The sequence below is a fragment of the Pteropus vampyrus genome, unplaced genomic scaffold, assembly GCF_000151845.1.
Source record: "Pteropus vampyrus isolate Shadow unplaced genomic scaffold, Pvam_2.0 Scaffold340, whole genome shotgun sequence".
NCBI lineage: Eukaryota > Metazoa > Chordata > Mammalia > Chiroptera > Pteropodidae > Pteropus > Pteropus vampyrus.
In genome coordinates, this window is record NW_011889121.1 from 120814 (window position 1) to 136841 (window position 16028).

Below are 16028 nucleotides of genomic sequence, written 5' to 3' on the forward strand. Positions count from 1 at the left end.
TACCCCTGCCAGTGCCTTGTCTGAATCAGAAGCTAACACCTTTCTACCTGTACCAACTTGAAAAGAAGTTAAGTTTTCCAGTTGGTGACAAGAAAATGAAGGAAATAAAAGGACTATAGAGTCTGAAGTCAACTCCGTATCTTCTGCAATACAGGGAATGCATTTGTAGGAAAAACAAAAACATTATTGCTATTTCCTTAGGCTGGTAGAAGCAGCCGTCTTTGAGCATAAGCTCGCTGAAAGAACTGGTCCCATTCCCAAGGTTTTACACTTCAAACAAAGGGCAGAGGGCATTTGCACTCCTGTTATCTTTCCCTACAGCAAACAACGCATTTCAGCCACATTGCACAGTGAAAGGCAAGGTGAGTGCGTGCCAGAGCACCTGGCTTAGGAGGAGCATGCCAGGGCTAGGATGTCAATTCTGAAGTAGGCATTCACAATGGATCTGTTCAACCTGACTGCAAATTACTACAAAGTTGAGAGGATCCCCAAATCTTAGTAATATCAACCTCATCATGCTCTGTACATATAGAATGAGCACAACATTCTACTAGAAACATCCAGTGTGCCAATATTTAACTTCTTAAAATAAGTATTCTTCCGCCAACTCTTCTATGTTCCCTGTTTTGTTATGGCACCTCGTATTCTAGCAGGGACCAAGGATAAATGCCTATTATTTCACCTTGGGAAGCTGGAGAGCAGTACAGCTGACTCTTGAACAATATGGGGTGTAGGGGTACAGACACCCTGCACAGTTGAAAATCCTCATGTAACTTCTAACTCCCCCAAAACTTAATTGCTAATAGCTCATTCTTGACCAGAAGTCTACAGATAACAGAAACAGTTGACTAACACATATTTTATATGTTATATGTATTATATATTGCATTCTTACAGTGAAGTAAGCTAGAGAAAAGAAAATACTATTAAGAAAATCATAAGGAAGAGGAAATACATTTACAATATTTTTTGAAAAACTCTTGTGTGTACTGGCATGTACAGTTAAAACCTGTGTTATTCAAGGATCAACTATAATATCAAAAAGTGCATATTTGGGAATGAGGTGGTAAATGGGGAGTCGGAGTTGGAGGTGCTGGACTTGAAATAGGGAAGGAGGCAAGTATCCAATAAAAGGATGCAATGGGCAGACCTGGAACAGGATAAGGAAACAGCACTATGGAAAGCAGAGTTTCTGTTCAGGGGCCCCTTCAAACAAATTCAAGAGAGCTAGAGACTGGATCTAATTTATTCCCACCACAAAAAAAGATAATTATGTGACATGACAAAAATGCTATCACTATAATGGCAATCGTATTACAATATACAAATGTTATCAAATCAACATGTTCTACAGTTAAGTCCTCACTTAACATCCTGTGACTTGAAGCAAAATGAGGTATAACAAAACCAATTTTACCACAGGCTAATTGATATGGTTAAGTTCTTATGACATCTCATCAATGTTATAAGGAAAGACATGAACAAAACGATGTTATGTGAGGACCTACTGTATACCTGAAATTAACACAATATTATATATCAAATATATTTCAATAAAAAAAAAGGAAGAGAGAGAGCCAGAGTGTGCAGTGGGGATGGTGGCGGCTTCATGAGGATGTCCACAGCAGCACAGGCAGCACTGTAGGGTGACGGGACAATGGATCCCGTGGCCCTGAAGCCAGCCCACGTTACTCTGATGCAGGAATCAACTGTGAATAGAGATGGCTGTCGGCACGTTTGAGTTCTGACCCTTACTCTCAATTCAAGTCACAATACACACGCGACTGTGTGTATATACAAACATATGAACATGTGTGTTAGTTTCACAACTAGAACTTAAAAAGCAACTTAAGTGCTTAGGAAAAAACAAAACTCACATCACTGCAAGTTGTTTTATGATTGGATTTTAAAAAACCAGAATGAATCTAGACTACTTCTGGCCATTAATATTCATTATATGAAAGTTTCTTGTGTTTGCATTGTGATTAATGCAGCGGCATGCAAGAAAAAAAATCTAGAGGTAGTGATAGTCTACTTATATTTTGGGAGATTTGAGTATGAGGTGGAAAAAAATACATTTATTTATTTATACCTGTTTTACATTTACAGCTACTGTGCCATAATTTCGGCAAAACAATCCAAATAGTATATCCAACTCTACATGAGGGAGCTTATACGTGCATTTAGACAATTTGCCCAGTTAACGATTAAATGAATGCTCGCACTACTTTAAATATTTAAATATTCACAATGTTCTGCCCAGGTTTAACCCAGTTATCTCTACATATAGTTATGTTGTTAATGGGATTAGAATGGATTGAGAAACATCCATATAAGAGAAATAGCTCTTAGCAATTTAAAAAACATACACATAGGAACGCTGAATAATGTGACATTGTAAATATCTTACTCCTTCCGCGCCGGTGGTATTATAAATAGAAAACAATTTTTGACAAAAAGGCATCTGGTAATATGTATCAAAAGCCACAAAACTGTTTATAACTTTTAGTCTAGTAAATCCTATTCCTGAGAATTCATCCTAAGGAAAAAACTTCAAAGAAAAGAGCTAACCGCGTAAAGATGTTTGTTGCAACATTACCTACCTTATGAAAAAACACAAACGATCTAAATGTCTATCAATGGAGTGCTCAGGCATTTGGGAGAAAAAGGGTGTTTCCGGGGGGCATGGATTATGGTGGGGAAAAGGCAATGGGACAAAATAAGCAAGGGAATGGACCAGAGTACATTAAGTTAGTGATGTGCATCAGTAGTGTACACACCTCCGACCTCGTGATAAGACAAGGAATAGTAGAGAAATGTCAAAGCCACAGAAGGAAAACTTTTAAAAAAAATAATAGGTGTGTCAGCTATTTACCAACAGACATTCAAAAGGAGTCTATAATGATAGAACTAGGTAAAAATAAAAAACTAAGAGGCTAAGAGACTCACCTATAAAGGTCATTTTCTTATACACAAAGGATTTCTCCAGCTGGAGATTTATTTCCTCCTTCACTGAACCACTGAAGACCACCTTCCTCCCTAGCACCCTAGGAACCGTGGAGTCCTGGCTATAGACGAAGATTCCTTTTCCTTCCTCTGTACTGTCCTCTCTCCCCAAACCCAGAGTCCCAGAAGCCACTGCCTACAGAGGTTTCATATATCAAAAATCCCCTACCTACCTGCCTATAGAACTATGTGAGAAACTGGAGCTCTGTGTTTTAACAAATAATTTCTAATATACGAAAGAATAAATATGTTACTTAAGGTGAAAAACTTACAAATTGGAAGCAGCTCCTGACACTCGGCTCAATGTTACTGCCCCCAAAGGATGCAACTTCACCCAACTGTCTTGGGATTTGGATAGAATCATGCAGAAGGAGGCCCAGCCTGCGCTGGTCACAAAATCCCGTTGAACTTGCTACTTGCTTGAAAAGGTCTGCAAAAGGAAGAAGAGAATTGCAACAATCAAAAAGCAGCACAAGTAGATGTCATCAGAACCTAATGGCCAACTCAATTCCAGTACCGATTCTCAAGAGTAACCAATAATCCCACAGAGAGGGGTTACTTCTACTGTATGCTAATCTAGACATTTAATATTTATATGTATGAAGTTAATTAATCATCACTGTGTTTATATGAAGTATGACAATTTTTAAATAAACTACAGCCCTGCGAGAAGTGAGTTTACACACAGTCCTGACACCTGATTTTTTTTCCTAAGCCAGAAAACAATTCTTTGGGACATAGTTTATATATAGGACATAACCGCCATAATAAAATAACTGTTTTAGCATTAAGAACCAGATAACTAGCCCAAAGCACCATCAGCTTTGGACATCAGAGATTCAAAAATGTACCAAAATTGGGACTTCTTTATGAAGTCATAAGATAGTGAGTTTCTTGTATGTGTTCCCACAGGATGCTGTACATATTTGTAATTAGCTCATATCACTATACATTGTCACTGATTTAACGTGTGTCTGTCTTTTTGGCTGAATAATGACATACCCTTGAGAGCAGGGTCCCTATCTTGGTCAACTGTGTGCCAGAAGTCTCTAGTGTAGAACAGTAGTACCTGGTGGAGAGCAGGTGTCCAATATATGTGGGTTCACAGAATGAATGAACGTACCAAACACTTGCAATGTACGTTTTGTTCTCAGAAAAAAAATTATTTTAACTTTGTATTCAAATAAAAGCTGGCCCAAAAAGTAAATGCAAGAAAGCTTTTCCTACTCATAAGCACACTTTAAACTCTAAGAAGTTAAATATTTTTAACGAGATATCTAAGATAGCAATAACAAAAAATGATATTACACGCACTGCCTTTTATTGTCTCTCTAATATGCATACATACTTTTTTTCCAAATTATAAATTATTTTCAAATAGTCCAGTTTGAAGTTAATATTTTGGTTTCACCAACCTCAAAACACATTCCCTCTTAGTAGTTATTTGAAACACAGGCTCAAAACTCCCTTGATGATTCAATTTAATATTACTATGTGCCGGTACTATACCAACGATAAGGTTAGATTATAAGCTAACATACAATAAACAACTACGATATTTAAAGGTAAAAAAAACAAAAACAAAACAAAACACAGGAAGATTGTATTTTATCCAAAATACATTTTTAAATGGTTAACAAAATCCATTCAGTTGTTTTACTTTAGTTCTTAGGATGAGAAAACTCAAGTACAAACTACATAAAAGTCAGAGCGAAAAGGCTTGTGTATTCTGCGGCTTACTCCTGCGGGGGAAATGAGCAGTAGGACACATAGTGGCTTGGGAGGAATTTAATCTCTTTTATCTCCTGCCTGTCCTTAAGCTCAGCCATCTCCTCATCCCTGTGTGGCTAGGCCTTAGGGGAAAAGAGAAAAGATAAAATAGACTAGGTTTCTTTAATATTCCTACAGAAAAGATTTCTTACAAGCATTTAAAGGGGAAAACACATACAGTCCTTCACTACAGGAATGAATGGTTGCTTAGTTATATCAACCATCACTCCGCTAGCATTTGCTTTTAATTTGGATTTACAAATTTTAAGCAGAAGAACCCAATGGCTAATCAATAGGAAATGCTATAAGGTGATATTTACAGTGTAAAAAATGGCAAGCTATCTGCCTTTCAAATAATAAAATGTTAGTCACGTCACAGAATTGGCTATGTCAGTACACCTTGCAGTAAGATGATTATAAAATAAACAATGCTCCTTGAACATGAATGCCAGATAGTACTCTGTAAATAAGAATCCAAAGACGAGGGAAGAGCATGGATTAAACCTTCACATTTATTTTTCTGACTTATACAAAGGGGTTAGGAAATCAGGCTTTATCCCCTAGGAACATGTGTTTTATTCAGATGCAGTCGACGTTATTTAAAATAATACTCGGACTGAAGAAGTTAATCCTCATTCTCTATTTAAACACCTGCAATTTAATGTCTGACAGAGAACAGCACAAACCACGTTTTATGACACCCTAAAAGCAGTTCTACATCTTACATGAAGAACCTGCTGTCAAATAAGAACACTATGTCATTCCCCATCTAGAGTAGGGGGTAATTAGCCAACATTAATAAAAGAATACAGAGTTAATATACATGACTTACATCTGTACTTGTCTTCCAAATGTGCTTTACACAGAGAAATGATGCCAGTTTTAAAAGACAGGACCCGGATCCTCCCTGTTCGTCCCCTATTATGAATAATCAAACCAGAAAACAATTACTGACACTTTACTTAGATGGTAAATACTTTTCAGCTAAGAAAAAAAAAATGTGGATATGGGAACTTTATTGACCACTGTTTTATGAAGATTAAGAACTTATTCTGAGTTCATTATTGACTTGGCTAATGACTTGAGAATGTGATGGAAATCTGACCAACTTAACCAATGAATATTTACCAAGTTTCCAATCTTTAAAAGCCTTTACTTGAACTGTAAGCATGGCTCTACAGAAAACAGGAAAAATATCCTTCTATTCATCCATGGAGAGCCACCCAAATTTAAGTTAGTAAGTGGAGGAACTACTACTATGCATTAAGCTATTTTGGTTACTGAAGCAAATTACCTACTTTGGTTACTGAACCCCTCCCCAACCCAAATTACCAGCAACTAACTGCTATGCCCTCTTCAAAACTCTTGTAAGTTTTGATCGGATTGCCCTTATTGAAAAGAAAATTAACCACTTCAGGCCACATGACATATAAGAATGTTTATCTCCACAGGAAAATATGATATACTCTATTAGAGAGCATTCAAATATATGATCTTAAAGAGCAATTTAAAAATAACCTATTACTAAATTAATGTTTTATTTTTATATCAATGTTTTAACATATATACACTTTCAGTTTACATATAAAGCTGAAATCATGCATTCCTCATGACAAATTTATTAACAAGCTCATTATATACCTGGGAAAAAATAAAAATAAGAATGAAAATGTCTTTCGATAATTTTCAGCTTTTATTTTGTTATGGAAAACAACTGAACCTTAGATGTTGGTTAAAAAAATGTAGACTAATTCTCTCAACTAGCGCTTTGAAATGACAAAGGATAAGTCCCAACTGTGGTTATTTTTGGTGAACAATATGCTCAATTTTCAACTGGTACAATTTTCTAAATCCCTTAGTCAAACAGAAGTCCTGGATCCTAATGCATTAACAAAAAAATAACAGGAAAAGATAATATCTCCCCCCCGCGCTAAAAAAAAAAAAACAGTAAAAAAAAAAAACTATACAGTAACTCCAGTCCTCAAGGAATTAAATTGTCCCCAAATAATTTTCAGGCAGATAGAAAGGAAGTGAGATACCAGAATCCATTCATTCATATATAGTCTGTAAAAGAAATGGTGCTAAAATACATTTGAGGGAAGACCTGAATACAAACCCTTATCAAAGCAAATTAAGTGCCATCCACAATTAAAATCCAGTATGTTCCAGGGCTTGGTAAATAATGATCAGAATTCAATATAGCCAGGTGATCTTAGAATTTACAAAGCAATACCTTATCAAAATAACAAAAGAAAAAAGGGTATACATTTTAATCCAGGAGGTGATAGAAATCTAAAACGAAGGCAAAAGGCAAAATAGTTGATATGCAACTCTTTTTAGAAAACCTTCCCAGATTTCCAAATGGAGATATTTCTGGTTGACATGTAAAATGAGACATGTAATAATTCTGAGGTCTAAGAAGAATTCAGTCAAAAAAATTAAGACCAATTCCTTCTGCCTCCTTCCTCAACTGTCTTCATTAAACTTAAGACAAAAATCAGAACTGGGGGGATCTCTCCTGTCTGCACAATCTCGAAGAAATAAACAAGTACTCAGAGAGATGAAGAGACATGCCAAAGTGAAACTTTGTAAAACCTTATCAAAAAAACTCAAAAACTTCTTCAGTTTGAAGAGCAAGTTTGCTGCATTAAGGGTTGATTTTCATTTTGTTTGGCTTATCAATTCACATTCTCCTGCAAAATTCTCCCGAGTATAATAAGCTAACACTATTCAGATCCGGTGACTGCTGTGCCAGCATCTCCAGGAGCACATCCATTTCTGCCTGTGAGAAGGAGTATCCCTGAAGTGGATGGAGGAATTCAAAATACACAGGCAAGAAAGAGAAAGAACCAATGGCTACGCATTGACTCATTCTACTATTTTTTTGGTTCTGTTTGAAAAATGAATATCTCAGGGTTTTGTTTTCTAATCTAAAAGCAATCTGAGTTCTAGCTCTTACCTCAAAATATTTTTCAGTTCCCATAAAAACAAAAATGATTTATCGCAGGGACAGCATTAGGTTACACAGCTTCATGAAACTTTTCATCCAGAGGACCATATTTCTAGACTGGGGCCCTGTTGTGATGCTAATTAAACCGTCGCCGTTCTGTAAACTAAGCCTCCTGTGACAGACTCTGAAAAATAAGCTTGCCATACATACGTGTCGTAAACATTCAGCAGCCAGTTGAGACACATATCCACGCAGAGAGGGACGTTGACCAAATTGTTGTGCTCTTGCTCCAGGCGATCATAAATAGTGGTCAAACAATTAATGATCTGCAAGATGTCCATGGGCTGGTCATTTTGCTTGAGGTTGTGCTGCTCCAAGGCATCACATGCAGCTGACAGGCTCAAGAGATCCACTGCAAAAGCCACAGAAAATCACAAGTGATTCAAAGCGGGGAAATTCTCTTTTCACTATATTTCCTTTTCCTCTGAGAATCCCAGTAGTGTTGTCTCATACCCTTTAGTAAATGCTAAAACCAAATCCCACCCTCTTTTAAAGTGTTTTGTTTTCACCCTTCAGCTCTAAGTTTGATAAATCTGATGAACTTTCAAGATTGGAGGTTGTTATCACATCTTACTGGCACTGACTGAGTAAAGACGTGGGTGAAGAGACGGTTCCCATTCTTGAAGGATTGGAGACTATTTGAGAGTTAAGGGGACCTACTGTGTTCTACGTAAACCAAGTCCTTTCCAAACGAATAAGGAAAAATATGATTTTACTAGATATTTTGAAAGAGTTCCTGACAATACTTTCTTATATTAGTATTAGAGAAGGTCAGTGAGATAAATCTGTATGGTTAGGGTTGTATAAACTCTATTTCCAACTATGTATTTATAATCATTAATCGTTTTTCTCCTTGAAGTATCACAATCTTTCTGCTACCTTAGCATAAGGTGAAAAAATAATCAGCTTCACTAAAATTTTCCACAGGCAAACTAAAGTTAACTGCATAATCTATCCAGCTTTCAGACCCGAGGCTCACTTATTTAACTCCTTTCACCTTGAAATTGTATTTTACATTGTACTTTTCAAGTCCTCTAAGAATTTTATGAGTGTGTGTGTGGGGGGCAGGGGGAGGGTTCCTTTGATCGGAAGTGGTATTTAATCATACATCGAAAGACAAAAATTGAACAAAAAGTAAAATCTCAACTTTGTCCCAACATCAGCAAATTGCAAGCTTTACTCCCAAGTGTCATGAAAAGATGCTTTTTTCTAAAGCCAATTTATTAGCCAAATTGGAAATGCAACAACATGTTTTTATAATACCTTATACACCTAAGCTCTGGTCTGAATTCTTAGTCCTTTGAGAGAAAGAATCAATGGTAATTAAGTAAATCTCTCACGCATTTAGGGGAAAGAGGCAATTCGATTATAAATGTACCTGCAAGTAAACACTGGCCATCCCAGCCAGTAAACAGCTTGCCCAATAGTAAACAGATGCAAATTTAAGGCTTTAATGTATTTACGAGTTATTGGTGGCTAGTTCTAATTCAATGTTAAGGGGGAAAAAAAATAATGGTTAATACCTGTGTAGGTTAATACCTGTGTAATATATGTTTTTCTCTTTTTAAAAAGGAAAATAGTAACTTTGGAAGTTTCCCTGGAAGCATGAAGGAGACCTGGTGGTGGAAATAGGAGGTTTTCCTTTGTCTTTCATCCCAGCGAGTAAAGCTCTGTGCTCCCATGTGCCTGTTTTCATAAAATACCCTGGATGAGCACTCAGCCTATCAAAGCAAAGGCTGTTGGGAAGGAAAAAATTTCTCTACCCTTCGAAGTTCTTCTGGCTGGTCTAAGGATTAAATTTATATAAGACAGATAAATAGGAGGGGAAAAAAACAATTTAATTTCATACATATGGGGAATCCACACAAACATGAAAATTCCGAAGACAGTAAGGCAAAATGAGGTATTTGTGTCATTCTGGACTAAGGAGAAAGGACAGGTCTGGAACTTTAAAGGGAAATAAGGCAATTCACGGGAAGATGAAAAGTATTAACTTTTAATAAACCGGTGTTTGCTGGGCCATACAGAAAGAGTGGGACACAGAGAGGACTTTGACCAAATGGGCCTTGCTAGGTCCCTCCCTGTCTATCACACACTAGTTCACATTAAGCTATAATTATCTGTGATGATAGCTCCCTTGCTGGAGCATGTATTCCATCTAAATTCTTTTAGGTGCTTAGGGGGAAGGTCATAGGTTCTTCCTGAGTCTTTTGGGCCTTGATTGTTTTCAGCTTGAAGTATTCCACATGCTAAAGAGATACATTTTGGGGTGGCAAATTTTGCTATCCTACAGGCCCCGCACTCCTTTAGCTTAAAAATATGCTTAAGGTAAATAAATGACCTCTTTACATGGAAGTTGAGACTTTGCTGAAATTGACGGAAAAGGACGTAACTTGATTTGAGAGGAGGGCAGGTATGAAAAAGAATAAAGTATTAAAAAAAAAAAAAACAAAAAACCCAAGCAGGCAGGAGGACGCAAGGAGGGAAAGGCCAAGTGGGGACTGCATGGGAGACTGGGGAGAGGTACAGAGACAAAAGATTCGAATTTTGATTTTTCTCTTCTGTGTACTTGACTTCCTCTAAGGACACATTTTCAGGTGCAGGTACTGAGAATATTTGTTAATGCAGCACACTATTTCCATTAACGGAAGAAAGGAATGGATTTCTTTTAAATACCAATATTCCCAACATGTTTCTTTGATACTGAAGGCGACTGTGGGAGGTTTGAAGTTTTTCCGTTATTTTTTCTTGTTACTCTGCCTCCATCATTATAAATATTTTTGTTTTACCTCTAAGGACATAAGAACTAACAAGTTAGAATTTTTAGACTCACTTTTGTATTGAGTCTAATTTACCTGTGTGATGGAAACAAACAAAGAGACAGCAAAATTGCATGAAATTTTTTTTTTTTTTTGGTCGGGTCTACTCTTATCTCTGTACAGGTGAATGGGTAACACACAGAATAGAAAATTTGGAGTATAAATAGCTCCAGAGGAAGCAGAGCAATTGCTCTCAAATAGCAGGAGCAAAAGATAACATAGTTAGGAGAGAAATACTGAGCAGAGTACTCTGCTAAAACCAGATGTGATTTAACACAAGCACGATCCATTACAGAAGACTGAAGCACACACTTCCCGAAACAAACATGTCAAATGGAATTCCGCTTTCATGGAACAATTTTTAAAAGACTTCTATTTAGGTATGCACAGCTGGTATTATGGACTTGAAAGAGGTGGGAAAAAAATCAATAGGGACAATTTAATTGCCACACAACAGTCACACACTGAACTGTTCAAAAGGAGCATCTTAAAGAATATATTGAGATTTTTTGATGAAACATTAAATATAATGATTAGCTGTTTCTTTTTCTTTTTTAAGAAAAAAAATTATCTATCTATCTATCTATCTATCTATCTATCTATCTATCTATCTATCTATTTAGCGGCATTGGTTAACGAAATCCAGTAAGTTTCAGGTGTACAATTCAACAGTAAGGCACATATATATGGTATTGTGTGTTCCCCTATCATAGTTATATTTCTTTCTGTCACCACATATTTGACCCCCTTTACCCCATCTACCTCCCCACTCCCCCCACCCCCTTCCTTCTGGTAACCACTAGTCTATAGTCCATGTCCATGAGAGTCTGTTTGTCCTTTTCATTTGTTGCTTTTAGGCCTATATCCCACATATACGTGATATCATGTGGTTTCCAACGTTTTCTGTCTGGCTTATTTCACTTAGCATGATTATCTCGAGATCCATCCATGTTGTCGCAAATGGCAGTATTTCATCTCTCCTTGTGGCTGAATCATATTCCATTGTATATATGTACCACAGCTTCTTTAGCCAGCCATCTATCATAGGACACTTCGGTTGTTTCCATGTCCTGGCCACCACGAATAATGCTATCATTAGCTGTTTCTAGAAACCTCGACAAACAACCAGCAGACAATTGTGTGAAACTATCCTTTCACCTCAAGTTAGGTATTTCCATTTGGGGTGTGTGTGTGTGTGTGTGTGTGTGTGTGTGTGTAAAAAATCAAGTAAATTCTCTCTCTAGGGAATATATTTTAAAGCTATATAAAAACACAAGTATGTTCTAATATACCCTCTTTCAAAAATAATTTTTACAGTAGAGAATACCATTACATAGGTTTTGATGTCACTGAAGAATAGGGACCATTTGGTGGTGCTCTTGATGCATGAGGGCTGAGGGTGAGGGAGGGTAGGGACAGGACAGAAACGACTGGCTCTCCAGTGTCCTCTTTGCTATGCTGGCGAAGCAAAAAATGGAGGGTGAGGACTTAAACACAGGTTCCTGAGGCTCTGGTTGTGCGTAATCATCCTCTCAACATTTTAAGTTCAAACGCTAACTCTATTCCTCTCCATATGCCACAAGCGAGGAGGTGAGACAGATTTTTTTTAGTCTTTTACAGAATCATAGGTTTTGAGAGCTAGAAACCTCCTTTAGAATCGTTTTGCGGTTGAGAAAACCACGACCAGAGAGAAAGAAGATTTGCTGTGGGTGTTAAGGCAGGACACTGGGAATTTCCAATTCCTCGGGGAGGCACATACTGAAAAGCAGAAAGGGGGTGGCAAAAGGTGTCCTTATAGACTTTACTGACAAAGAAAACCATTCCTCATTACCTACTGGTAACAACAGGAGGGAAAAAGAGAAGCAACAAAAAGTTGGTTAGAATAAGTCCCATGGTGCTCATAACAACCCCAAGCTCATCCCAAGGGTCAATGTGAAGACTCGGTGTTAATATAGAAATAATCTTGTAACCTAATTAGTGCACAAAGAGACACAGGGGTGCTGTGGTGAGATAACTGCTATGTGTTTGCTGACTTTTTTTTTTTTTTTTTTTTGCCCTGGCAGCAGAAAGCAACTGTGGGAAGAGAAGGCTGTTGTTGACATCACACCAACTCACTCTATAGGCAGCTTACACTTCAGGATAAAGGACTTTCCAAGCAAATCTTTGCCTAACAAGAAAGTCAGTGGACTTTGATGTCATTATGTGTGCTGTGAGGGTTAATCCCAAAGACTCTGGAGTCGGGCATGAGTTTTTTTTTTTTTTTTTTCTGAAACAGCTGCATAATGCAGAGCCTTGATCAAAACAATGAAAAGAAGTGACTTTTTGTGTAGCCATGGGTTACAAATTATCATTACTGTTTATTGCTAGCGGTAACACTGGCCATTTTTACTTGGTCTCAGTGAGACCCATAGAGGCCACTGGGTTTGAGACTGGCTATGTAGGAAGAATAAGCTCAGGTTACCAGAAGGCTACAAGAAACTCTGGTTAAGACTTCAGTATGTGCTCCCTGTTTTCCAAAGTGGTTTGTGCTCACATCAGTGGTTCTCAATACAAGAGAGACACTGCATGCTGGTGTGACCCTTACACAGAGAGGGCACTTGGAGCTTGTATCTGGCTTCTCTGGACCCTGTGCTGTGAGGCAGCCTGTGGTTGTGATGCATATTCTCGTTTTAATGTTTGTATACTGTAGCCTTTTCCTGTAATGAACTGTAGGTTTTTAGGCATCATCATTTGGGCTGAGTCTTCTTCAGCAACGAAGCCTTAACTGCCGCTGCCAGTGCAATTAATGTCTGATGTGAAGCTGTGTAGAAGCCCCCCGACTCATTCTTGGCTAAAAATATGGCTTAGGCAGGGGTTCCCAGCTCCCAGGACAAAGACCAGTACTGGTCTTTGGCATGTTAGGAACAGGGCCGCATGGCAGGAGGTGAGCGACGGGTGAGCGAGCGAAGCTTCATCGGTATTTGCAGCCGCTCCCCAGCGCTAGCATCATCGCCTCAGCTCCACCTCATTATATAGCTATCATCAGGCATTAGATTCTCATAGAAGCACCGGTCCCTGGTGCCAAAAAAGGTTGGGGACTGCTGGGCTAAGGACATTTTTTTTAAAAGAAAAAGGGAGGATTCTGATGAAAGGGATGAAAATGAACCATTGCCAAGCTACTCTTGATTTAAAGTGGCACAGAGGCTTTGAAATCAGTTATTGATAAATACAACTTTCTAGTGGCATTTGGAAATGGTAGATCTTAACTTCAGTATCTAAATAAAATAGATTAGAAGGGAACTGCAAACTGATGGCAGATCTGCTAAAAATTCAATTCCTTGGTTGCATTAGCAAAAGCTCAAAAAAGTTCAGAATCTCCTTCCGTAGAGCTTCACCTTCTCTGGCCTGCAGGTGGAGTTCCAACCAAAGGAACCTGGGCAACTATCACTTTTGAGAAATGGGCTACAAATGAGACAAATTACAATTAAAAAGATAATTCAAGCTGGGAACTAACAGGTATAAGTTTCAACTTCCTTTTTCAGTGCCATACCCAGTAGTCCTTGGACTGGGGCTACTACTAAGAGTCTCAAAGGCTGGTGATACTCTAAAAACAAGATGTTAAGTGCAAGATAAGTGCAAGAATTCTGCATGCACAGATTGAAGGAATGAGAAAAGATAACTGACGGCAAAGACCTCCTAGTGCAAAGAAAGCACTTCAAGGGCACCTGATTACAGGAAGAAGGTTGAGGATGGCAAGCCTCCTAGAATGATAACTGGAAATGGGACCAAAGATGACTGGAGAAAGGAACCTGCGAGGTGCTACAGCTTCAGCACCACGACTGAAGGCCAACCATTCCTTCCCTGACGTGCAACTCATGGTTACCGGACAAATTTTAAACAGGACTACAGTGCTTCCGCAGGGAGAGGGATGTGTCCTCTCACGGAAGAGGCAAGGGAATTGAAATGTTAATCGAGCCACATTCAGAGACTGCAATGTGCTAACCAGCCCTGCGGCCGCCGGGCAAGCAGGACACCTGCAGAACAAAGGAAGATTTCTGCTGGGATTGCTAACAACCCATTTCCCACACCTGTGAAGGAGAAACAGGAACCAAGAGTCATTTCCTATGGCTAATACCATGGGGAACCTGTGGCTCAAAGGCTGGGAACTGCCAGCCACTGGGCTTTTAGCACTACATACTCATCCCTTCCTCACTGTATGTCCATATCAAAGGAAATAAGAACTAAAGAAAGATACAAACTGAATTCCCTGAACACTCAGGGTCCCTGTCCCTCTCCTGCCCCCTGTCTCTCATGCCTTTCCAGGTCTCTATTTGTTTCACTGTCCCTCACAGTGACTTTACTCTGTCTCTCTCACTGTCCCTTTCATTCTCGGCCTCTGAGAGGAGACCACACTCCGTCTGTGGTTTGCTAATAAACTTTCCTGTTGACTCTAACTTGGCCATGTGTGTTGAATTCTTTCTACACTCTCCGCCAAAGGACCCTCTTCTTTTCTCATGCAGGGCGTGGTCTCCCCCTCTCCCCTGGGAAATCTGCCCTGTCCTGCATCAGTAGGACCCCTCCCTTTGGGCACTAATATCTTTCAAACCAGGTACGCTAAGAAAATTAGTTTGGTTCTGTCCTCAAGATATTCCGAAATATCAGAGACCTGGCCTCTAACGTATGTGAAAAATAATACATAGTATACGGTAAAAGGTTTTTGTGGTGGAGGGACAAAATAATTACACGGGCCTCTCAGGCCCGCTGGCTGTGAGGCTGTGGATCCACATCCTGACTTCCATGCTGTTGCCTTAGTGTAGCCTTTTCCTGCAAGAGACTGTATTTGTAAGCCATGTCATTGTGGGTCCGGTGAGTCTTAGCAACCGAACCCTGTCTAATGCCACCCTAAGTTCACTCTCAAAGGTCAGGTGCATTTACCAAGAAGGGAGCACATTTTCCACCGGGTTTGTCATGGTGAGGGGGTATCTTTATTCAGACAACTCCAGGCTATACAAAATCTCTCTACTGTGTGATTTAGTTGCTGAACAGAAGTAAATTGTTCTCTTTCTTGTTTGCAGAGTATTTGTCACATTTATCAACCGGAGCATATATTTAGCCCTACGGTTTGAGTTCTCTCCAACCCACCACACACTAATAAACTAGATTCACGTGCTTTAAGTGCATTTTTATTTCTGACTGAGAAGTTGGCTATATTTTTAATTTTAGAAGCCACACACCTATAGGATGCCATCGGAAACTACAGAAAGAGAAAGATAAAATTTAGATTATCTTCCTCATAATTTTCAATGGGGTATCAGCCTTGTGAACCAGTTTATAAATCCTTCTTACCAAGATTTCCTCTTTGTCTCTGCTTTTCTGTCAAGTTGAATTTTCATTCACAATGCATTGAAAGGCAGTATGGAGTCATGCAACATTAAACCAGTTAC

The 16028-nt window shown here is 38.6% G+C and overlaps 1 protein-coding gene across 3 annotated transcripts in view; it reads right to left on the minus strand.

Annotated features, from left to right (window-relative positions):
• The window catches only part of DMD (dystrophin), a 2089898-nt gene that overhangs the window by 92881 nt on the left and 1980989 nt on the right, over positions 1–16028 (minus strand). For all 3 annotated transcript variants that reach the window (XM_011378471.2, XM_011378473.2, XM_011378474.2), the window contains 3 exons: positions 7937–8138; positions 5609–5694; positions 3279–3436 (listed from right to left, as the gene is read on the minus strand). In XM_011378471.2, coding sequence (XP_011376773.1) covers positions 3279–3436; positions 5609–5694; positions 7937–8138 — 446 coding nt within the window. The remainder of the gene's footprint in view (positions 1–3278; positions 3437–5608; positions 5695–7936; positions 8139–16028) is intronic.